The sequence below is a fragment of the Semicossyphus pulcher genome, unplaced genomic scaffold, assembly GCF_022749685.1.
Source record: "Semicossyphus pulcher isolate SPU_LCO1_2020_fin unplaced genomic scaffold, fSemPul1.0.p SCAF_17, whole genome shotgun sequence".
NCBI lineage: Eukaryota > Metazoa > Chordata > Actinopteri > Labriformes > Labridae > Semicossyphus > Semicossyphus pulcher.
Genome location: NW_027211681.1, coordinates 28,125,356 through 28,135,461, shown reverse-complemented (window position 1 = coordinate 28,135,461; position 10,106 = coordinate 28,125,356). Strand labels below are relative to the sequence as shown.

Below are 10,106 nucleotides of genomic sequence, written 5' to 3'. Positions count from 1 at the left end.
TTAAACTGCTCATACTTTAGCTTTTAATAGAGGAAACAAACGTTTAAGTTTATTTTATACTGACTCTACTTTTAGATTTCTGCTGTGAGATTTCCCACAAACAAATGATTGAGAAAAAACAAGTCTTAAAGAAATTGGGACTACATTTGAGACGGTCGTTTTTAGCAGTACAAAGTGTTCGATACTTAAAGGGTCTGCTATTTTTAAACAAAAGTCTTTTTTTAACCTATTTTGGGTTTTAAATGACTGATAGGAACAAACAGTGTGTGAGTGTCTCCAGTAGATGTGTTCATCCTGCAGCAGTGAAACAGGCTGTAATGGCTGCAACATAATCCTTGATGGGTCAAAGGTCGTCCACTAAAAGTTCTTGTTGTTTCCACTGACAGGCTCAGATTGTTCTTCTAAGTGTGTGACAACATGACAGAAAGGATCCCTACAGAGATAGACCTTTTTGTTACAGAGGAAGATGATTGTTTTAACCACACACAGACGTTACATCGCTCTCTGCACACACACCAGACTCCATTCATAAAAACACTGATTTAACAGCACAGGACACAGGAGCTGCTGCTCTGCTGCTGCCTCAGTTTTTTTGTGTTATTCTGCATTAGACAAATATTGTGCTGTATAGGACGTAACCATTTAAAACTCTGAAGTCAATAACACAAACAAAATACTTTATCAAGGCAGTGGTATAACAGCAACAGTGATTTTATTCTGCAAGATAAAACGACTGTTTTTGTCAATGGAGTCTGGTGTGTGTGCAGAGAGCGATGTAACGTCTGTGTGTGGGTTAAAACAATCATCTTCCTCTGTAACAAAAAGGTCTATCTCTGTAGGGATTGAAATGTGTTTCAATAACAGATAAACACTAAAAACTCACTGATAAACATGCCAGAGAATTAAACTGCTGAGGGGTTTCAGGCTGCACTGCTCTGGTCCTACCAGCAGGTGTCACTGTGAGGCCAAATATGGAGACACCAGAAGGCCAAAAGTATGAAGACGCCTCTTTTGTTTTCTTTTGGGGGTCTGTTTCTCCTGGTTTGGGCTTCAACTGTGTTTCTGCACAAAGCCAGCTCTACAAAAAGAATACATGCAAACAAGAAAAGGAATAGAAATATGGAGCCCACAGCTTTCACTTGTAATGAAAGAAAATGATTCTATAGAAGTCTATGAGAACATGCTCCTCCTCCTCTCCTGATGTATTCCCTCAGTAAACATGTTCCTAATGAGTTTATGGTCTCAGTCTCTAGTTTCAAGTCTTCTTCAACACAGCATGATGTTCATTTAGTCACTGATGCTCCATTGAGAGTCACACAGATGATAAAGCAGGGAGGGGGTTAGGGCGGGGCTACCTGTGATTGACAAGTGGATTTGACAACAACCTAAAAGTAAGGAAACTGTTTAAAGGCTGTGTTTGCTAGCTAAAATGTGCATTTAGGGCGGGGCTACCAATTAATATCACACAAAATGTGAACTACAGATGCTCATTGCTAACCAAGCTAGCGTTAGCTCATAACTAAACCCAGCTGCATCTTCTTGTCAAAATATGGTCACTTCTGGCTCCAAAAAAACAAAGATGGCGACGGCTAAAATGCCAAAACTTAAGCCTTCTGAATGACAGACTACCAAGTGACGTCACAGAGGCTACGTCCTCTTCTTACACACAGTCTGAACTCTCCTCGTCGAGCTGCTCAAGAAGGCGTCCATTTGTTGCCGTCGCCCTGAATTAAAAGTCTCATTCGTTCTCCGGAGCTGCTCATCTGTTTGTGATTTGGACTCCAGATTCATTTTCACATGAGCCAACATGAAAGTGTGCAGAGCCAGCAGCGTCTGAAATCTCTCTCCAGCTCTCTGAATAGTTTTAGCAGTGGTGGTGCAGATCATTCAAAGACTATTTCTACATGTATGGATTTTTTCACACGGCAGCCTGAGAGTAAGACAGAAATCAGGCTTATTTTCAGGCTGAGTCATGCTCTCTCACATGAGGGAATTAAAGCTGAACACAGTTTAAAAAACATCTTTATGTTTGACTGAAACTTCTTCTAACTTCTTACTGGCTCTTAAATGACGGCGAACTCGTCTGTGTAGTTTCCGTTAATTTATCGCAGACGTCAGAAAACGTCCTCAGAGTGAAACCTGTCCCGCTCTTTATCCGTGTGGATGTCCTCTGTCCTCTCACCTGTCACGTCCTCTGTGATTGGCCGGGGGAATAATTAATGGAGCAGAGGGAGGCGGGGTCACTCAGAGTTCAGTGAAACTCTCAGGTAACTTCATTTCACCTGCAGGTAAGTGTCGGCTGCAGCGGGTAAGAGGATCCGTCATAAACACTTTCAGCCATGTTGTTGTAGTCTTGGACACACACACACACACACACACACACACACACACACACTGCCAGAGTGTGTGTGCACTCACATTCATGTAAACTAGACAACCATGAGCTTAATTTTTTTCATTCAAAGTGGGTTCTGGTGTCTTGCAGTGTGAGAAACTTTATCTTCTTAGTTTTAAAGCTGCACTAATAAACTTCAGCCACTAGGGGGCAGGAGACTTCACACAAAGCTGATAGAAGCTCATTTATTGTTGGTCCAGTTCCTGTTTTTGTTCAGTAACTTCTGGTAGTTATTGCAGCTTTAGTAAAAAATAATATACTGGTACATTAATATACAGAATTTAAAGATCCTCTACAGTCAAAATTGTGTTTTTCTTAAATTTATGTCCAATCAAATTTCCGACATTAAAGGGGAAGTCTGTTATATTTAACTTAGGCCCTATTTTTATGTTTACATTTACATTTAATTTTAACAATAGGGTGATGCTTTCTTTTTAACAAGAGACAGACATTACACCGCTCTTCAAAGACACCAGACTCCATTGAGAAAAACAGTCATTTTACCTCACTGAAAATAGGAGTTTCTGGTCTCCAGCTGTGTGAATCTGTTGGTTTGTTTGTGTTATTGTTGTGTAACTTTAGTGTTTTAAATGGTTAGTTTATTTCCAACACAATATTTGTGTAACACACAAAAAAAATACTAACCTATCAAGGTAGACCAGCAACTCTTGCGATCTGCAGGTAAAATCAGTGTTTTTGTGAATGGAGTCTGGTGTGTGTTTGCAGAGAGCGATGTAACGTCTGTGTGTGGTTAAAACAATCATCTTCCTCTGTAACAAAAAGGTCTATCTCTGTAGGGATCCTTTCTGTCATGTTGTCACACACTTAGAATAATAATTTAACCCTTTCAGTTGCAAAAAATAACTTGTAGTGGACGCACAAAACACGTAAAGATACAGACCAGGTTTTAAAAATAACAGAATTGCCCTTTAGTTTTTCTCTGTTCAGGACCGTCGCTGACGAAACAATCTCCTTTATAATTAAAAACTACTTCCCCTTCAGAGAAACTTCCTGTACAAATGGAGTGAAGAGAATCCTGGAGTCTGTCTGGGTCAAAGGTCACGTGATTAAACACAGGCAGATTACATGTGTGCGCCTGTGATTTGCAGCAGTGTGCAGGACTTCAGTTACACACCTGTCTGCTGATAACTGGGCTCGGTTTACCTGCAGGGACGATATCTGCTCCATCAGACAGCTGGCAGACCGTTAATGAAGAGAGCTGACGAGGCGGAGCGGAGCGACCACCTGAGCGCACAGGCTCACACAGAACACATGAAGTGATAACAGTAGTAATAATAAGATGATATGATGACATGAACAGCAACATTTTATTGTTAAAACAGGTTCAAACCAGTTAAAGTGCGTCAGGAAATAAAGTGAATAAACTGCAGCCAGGTGGAGATGTGTCTCGTCTCGTTCATGATAAGAAAAGAAACAAACTGAACCAACCGGGAGCTCGAATATCTTAAAGGAACAGTGCATCATTAAGGGAAACTATTATGTTAGCGGTCCTCTCTGTGGTTAGCCTAGCTTAGCACAAAAACTACATGTATGTGGAAACTGCTATTCTGGCTTCTTTAAAAAAGAAACTTTTAAGTAGCTCTAAAGTTCTACATTTTTTAATAAAACTAATATTCATATTTTATTTTTATCCTTTTAAAACGTGCATGAAGTTTATTAGATAAACTTTACAACAGTCGTAATATAATCTGACATTAAAGGAACAGTTCCATATATATAGCAATATTTTCCCCCATAAGAGTTATAAGAAGATGAATACCACACTAATGTCTGTATGCTAATAGAACTATGCTAGGGTTGGAACCATAGACTGTGTAGAAGAAGGGGGCGGAGCCACCGTGATGTAACTCATCAGTTTGTGGACTTTTGGTCGTCGCCATCTTGTTTTTTGGAGTCAGAAGTAATCAGATTTGGAAGAGAGGGTGGAGCCCGAGAAGAGCGAGGGGCTTAGCAAATGTGAAGTTATCAGTTAATGCTAGTGCTAGTTTGGTTAGCAAGGTTCGTGGCAGTGACTTGTCAATCACAGCTAGCCCCGCCCTTAATCCTTCCCTGCTTTGTCCGCCTTCTTCTGCAGCTCGACGAGGAGAGTTCAGCCCGTGTGAGTGTGTGAGACGAGGACGTAGCCTCAGTGATGCCACGCGTTAGTTTGTGGAACATTTGAAGACTTTTTGGAGGCAGAAGGGACCATGTCTGGACGAGAGGATTGAGCAGGAGAGGAGAGAGGGTTTAGCTATCAGCTAGCGCTAGCTTGGTTAGCAATGTGCATCCGTAATACACAATTACTGTGATATTAATTGGTATGCTAATTTTAGCTAGCAAAACAGGCTTTAAACTAAACTATCTTGCTTTGTGGTTGTTTTCAAATCAGCCTGTCACTCACAGGTAGCCCCGCCCTAACCCCTCCCCTCTTCCTGGTCTGTGTGACTCTCGATGGGAGCATCAGTGACTAAATGAACATCATGCTGTGTTGAAGAAGACTTGAAACAAGAGACTGAGAGATTAAGGCACTTCTCAGACCTGGAGGCTACCTCCACTTCCTAAATAAAGTCTGAGCATAACTAGCCTAGCTTAGCATTTAAACTGGAAACAGATAGCCTGGCTCCAAGCTAACTGATTACCACTTTGATCATTTGAGGGGGTTTTATTAGATTTGGACAGTGACTGCGTGAAGATGTGTCGTCACAGTGAGGATCCAGGTGTGTCTGTGCAAAGATCCTGACTGTAGAGGCCGCACAGACGTACCCAGCAGGTGGATGAAGAGCTGTTCTGTAAGAAACAATCTGTAAATGGTCTGTTTTACATTCTTTGGGTAGAGGTAGAACAAATGAGATATGCAGTGTTAATGAGAGGTGCTGGTAGGCACACTTTTAAACACTGGATAAAGCCAGGATAGCTGTTACCCCCCACCAGTCTTTATGCTAAGCTAAGCTAACCATGTCATCTGCCACTCAAGTTCCCTGAACTTCACACTTAGACAGCTCTAATCTCACTGCTGGACAAAAAGGAAATAAACTAATGTCACCAAATGTCGAACATTCCTTTTAAAAGGGAAAAAAAGGGTTGATTTCTAAAACCACAGAAACCTTAAAGAACAGAAACACGACATGAAAACATTTCAAATTAACTTCACAAGAACAAACTTTTAAAAGAAATGTTGACGGAGCTGACAGAGATTTGAGTTTCCTTAGCTGAGAAGTCAAACAAACTGCCCGTGAGGTTCAAGCTTCATGCAGCCGAGGAGAAACATCAGGCCGGTTTGTCTCCGTCAGGTCGGAGCTCGGAGGTTTTGCGTGGCTTGAAGTCGCTGTCGTCGTCTCTCCATCGCCTGCTGCTTCTTCAGCTCGATCTCTGCCGCTGAACATTTACCCAGAGCTGCAGAGAAACACGGTAGATACAGACTGATGAAGGAGGAACAATCAAAGTCTGTTTAAAAGTTCTTGTTGTTTCCACTGACAGGCTCAGATTGTTCTTCTAAGTGTGTGACAACATGACAGAAAGGATCCCTACAGAGATAGACCTTTTTGTTACAGAGGAAGATGATTGTTTTAACCACACACAGACGTTACATCGCTCTCTGCACACACACCAGACTCCATTCAGAAAAACACTGATTTTAGCTCACAGAACACAGGAGCTGCTGGTCTACCTCTGTCTCCATTTGTTGGTTTGTTTGTGATGTTCAGTGAATTTAAAGAGTTTTTTTTAAATGGTTTGTAAATCCAACACTTTTTATGTTACTCACAGTAACACAAACAACTACAGAGACGGACCTTTTGTTAAAGATTAAGATCCTGTAACATCGCTCTGTTCAAAGCCACCAGAAAAAAACCCAGTGATTTTACCTCACAGAACACAGGAGCTGCTGCTCTGGTGTTGCCTTGATTATTTAGCGTGTTAGTGCAATTGTATGTTATATTCCTCTTTCCCACTGAAATTAGCGCGTTGATGCAGGTTTTTCAGACCCGGGAAGACCTGCTAATAAATGCTGATTGTCTCTTTTCCCATTGCCAGTGAAGTATCCTCCTGTCAGTCTCTTTTCTGCTGTGTCACCGTCTGACGTCACAAACGTGTCGGAGACAGGGTTAGTAACTAGTGAAGATGTTGCGGTGGTTAGGTCTTTATTGTCTCTATCACTCATTCAGTCTGTTCATCAAACTCGGCGCGACAAATTTGGAACGATGTTCGAGCGCTGCTCGGACGGAGACGGGCGGAATCTGTAGCTGAGATGACGAGGAGTCGCAGAAGTTACCGACAGAGCATAGCATCGCGCCGGAAAGGGGGCGGAGATTAACGTGCCGACACGGGTTTGTGTTTGTGATCAGAACTAAACATTTTACACACCAGAGTTGTACAGTAGCACAAACAAACTAGCCGCCTCGCTCTGATATCTGATCAGTTAAAAAAAATAAATAGACAAGAAGCAATTCGAGGACATTTCACAGAGTAAATGATTAAATAATAAAATAATAACCTGCAGATTAACCAATAAAACAAGAATGATTAGTTGCAGCACCATCTGTGACATCTGAATATGCTGCGATATGAAAGCGTGGACAGGCTGTGAGGCCGTTTTCTTACCCTTGTCGGACACAGTGGAAACCGGGTTGTTTGGCCTCTTGAAGGTGAACTGGTCTGTGTGGGCGTTTCCCTGCGGTGCAGACTGGACCCTGCTGCTCGCCTGCAGACGTGCTGAGCTGTTCATGGACCCTGAAGTGTTTTTCTCTTGAGTGTATCTGAAAGAGTCCGTTTTCTTCTGTGCACCTGCAGCAACATTTGGGACAAAACCGCCCGAATACGAAGTCCCCGCTGCACGGGAAGGACCCGTCTGAGTTTGTGGTTGGTGGGGAAAAGGTTTCTGTTGGGTCCGGTTGTCCCAGGTTCTGGTGGCCGGTTGCAGAGCTGCTCTCTGGGTCGACATGGGAAGGATCTTTTTCTCTGTGCTCTGGATCTGGTTCTCCACGTCCTCACACATCTCGCACAGCAGGTCGTCGTCAGCCGGGTCGTCCCAAACCGGGTCGGACGAGAAGAAAGAGTTCAGGTCGTCATCGAGGAGGTCGGAGATGGCAGCCGCCTCCCTGTGGGATGAAAGCACCGGCGGTCTTTGTGGAAAGCTTTGAGCTGTTTTAGCAGCGGATGTGTGTGACGCTGTCGAAGCGGCCGAGGTGTGTTTGACACTCGTTACAGAAGTCCTTTGATGAAGCTGGGGTTTCTGTGGATCTGATTTTGCAGTGTTTGAAGTTTGCCAGCTAAGTTGAGACCCTGAAACACTCTTACCAGATGAAAGTTTGCCCTGTTTGTCTCTATCTGCTGTTCTTGAGCTGTAATCCACCTTCGTCCATGCGTCTGTCTCTGCTCTTTTGACAGAGAAATAAGAATTAGACTCCAGTTTGAAAGTCGATCTTTGCCTCACATTTTCCTTTTCCACTTTAGCTGATGCAACACTTCCACACGGGGGGGCTGGAAAACTCTCCCTTTGTTGTTTTACTTCACAGGGAGGTTTCTGGGTTGAACAGTGCCTTGGAGAGCTGAAGTTCTGTGGATTCTGAGTCATCTCCAACACTAAAGAGTCATTTAGCAAGTCGTCGTTTTCCCAATCGTCCTCGAACTCATCGTTTGCAGAAGAGCCTTTGATGTTTGTCTTCGAAACCCCGGGAGTTTGTAAAGACGGTTTCCCAGAGTCCTCTTTGGAAGCAGGTTTTACTTGTGACACCTGACTTAAGTTTCCGCTCACATGCTGGGTCGGTCCATCAAACAGGGAATCCAAATCGTCCTCCATTTGTAGATCCAGGGGGACCTGAACGTCTCTCCCAGCTGCGGTGTTTACGGTGGGTTGGCGGCTTCCAGGGAACAAAGGTGAAAAGTCGTTCTGATCCCCGTTCTCAAAATCCAAGATGTCCTCCGACAGCAGCTCCAGACTCTGCTGGTGCAGGTCCTCCACTTCTTCTTCATCCTGACGAAACATGTTGAAGTCAAACTGTTTGGCGAGCTTCAGCAAGTCGTCCACTCCGTTCGGCCTGTGGTGAAAAAGAAACAATTAGAGTGGATGAGACAGAAATAATCTCTTTCACAGACGAGGAAGTCCTGGCCTTAATTAATGTCACATGACAGCAGAGGGGTTTCCCACAGTCCAACAAACTGATGCACATAAAGAGAAATCACATTTGTTGAGTATTTAATAATCTCACCTCGGAGACTTCTTCTTGGGTTTGGGAGCTTGAACATCAGGCGTGCAGGGAATGGTGGCGCTGTCTCCGATCCACTGCTGTAAGGTCGGCTCTGCAACCTTCGGCCTGCCATGCTGCACAAAGACAACACAACAAGGATGTTAGCACAAGCCGTTTACGGGCTCTGCACCTCCTGGAAAAACTCTGTCGCTGACCTTTGGAGCGATCCTGCTCACGATCTCTGAGATGTTCACGACTCCAGGAGGCTGCTTCTTACCCCTTTTACCTGAAGACAAAAACTGAATCACCACTCTGCAAAAACAGCTTTTGTCTGTTGATTGGCTAACTGATTAACTGCAGGCACAGAAAGAAGTCTGAAGTTTACCAAATCTGTTGGGTGAAGGAGAGGTGGCGTCCCAGATGATGTCCTGCTGACAGTCAGAGTCGTTGTGTGGAGACTCTCCGCTGAAACCTCCACCTGCTCTGGACGTCGGGATTCTGGTCGGGGTCTTAAACTCTGGAGGAGAAACACAAACTGATTCAGATTCAGAAACAGAATTTTTCTCAGGCTATTTAAGTAAACTCTCTTTAAACCTCTACTCTCTAAAGGTCAGAGGTCAAGGAATGTATTGGTATGGTCAGAACACTGACTGCTAAACTGCACTTTAAGCTAAGCGATCAACTTGTTAGCTTTACATACTCCTTTCCCTTATATTAATAATAATAATAAAATTACATTTTATTTGTATAGCGCTTTTCATGGTACTCAAGTCACTTTACATTACATTTTTAACATAACTTCACATGGCCCTCTTCAGTGCAACCCTAGGCCTTGTTTTGGTTGAAAACACCAGAAACGTCATTTTACCAATCTGGTGATTTTGTTATCGCCAAATTAAGGACTGAACACTGTGGTTTGTATAAATGCATTTAGTCCTGTTTTATGACGTAGGTTATCTCATAAATATACATGAAAACTTAAAACTGGGAGAAATTTGAAAGTAGTTTTGTTCACAGTTCTGTACATGCAGCAGAGCGGGACGTCGCAACAGATTTAGGGAACTAAAGGGGACAACTTTGAAGAACCGAAATTTTACTTAAGTATTTGGTGTATTTGTTGTGTGCGGATTTGTAGGCTGAAAACTGTGGTATTAAAAAAATTATGTATTTATATCTTGTGTGGTAGGTTATCTCATGAATCTACGAGAAATCCTTAATATAATAGAAATGTCTAAGTAGTTTGGATATGTGTGTGCATACAGCAGAGCGGGGCGTTGTCCAGGCTTGTAGCCGTCACAGCAACTACAGAGAAAAACTGTAAAGACCTAAAGCACAAGGAAAAATGAAAAGCAGTAATACAGTCACTGACCGGACTGTTGGCCCTTCGGTGGCTCGACCTCCGCCGGTGTTTGTGTCTGCTGAGTCTGTCTGAAACTTCTCCTCAGTCGGTTTGGTTTCGTTGTGGCCGCCTGCGGTGAGCCTATCAGACCAGACGGAGGGCCAAACTTCCTGCGATCCCGGTTCAT

General features: G+C 43.3%; 1 protein-coding gene across 1 annotated transcript; it reads right to left on the bottom strand.

Annotated features, from left to right (window-relative positions):
* Window positions 1-5,609: 5,609 nt before the first annotated feature.
* etaa1a (ETAA1 activator of ATR kinase a) lies at window positions 5,610-10,106 on the bottom strand. Its single transcript, XM_069666395.1, has 8 exons — window positions 9,950-10,106; window positions 8,966-9,097; window positions 8,796-8,866; window positions 8,602-8,714; window positions 8,355-8,430; window positions 7,675-8,282; window positions 6,995-7,491; window positions 5,610-5,788 (listed from the first exon to the last, which is right to left on the bottom strand). Exons 1-8 carry the CDS (start codon window positions 10,104-10,106, stop codon window positions 5,682-5,684), a joined length of 1,761 nt encoding a protein of 586 aa, XP_069522496.1. The 3' UTR covers window positions 5,610-5,681.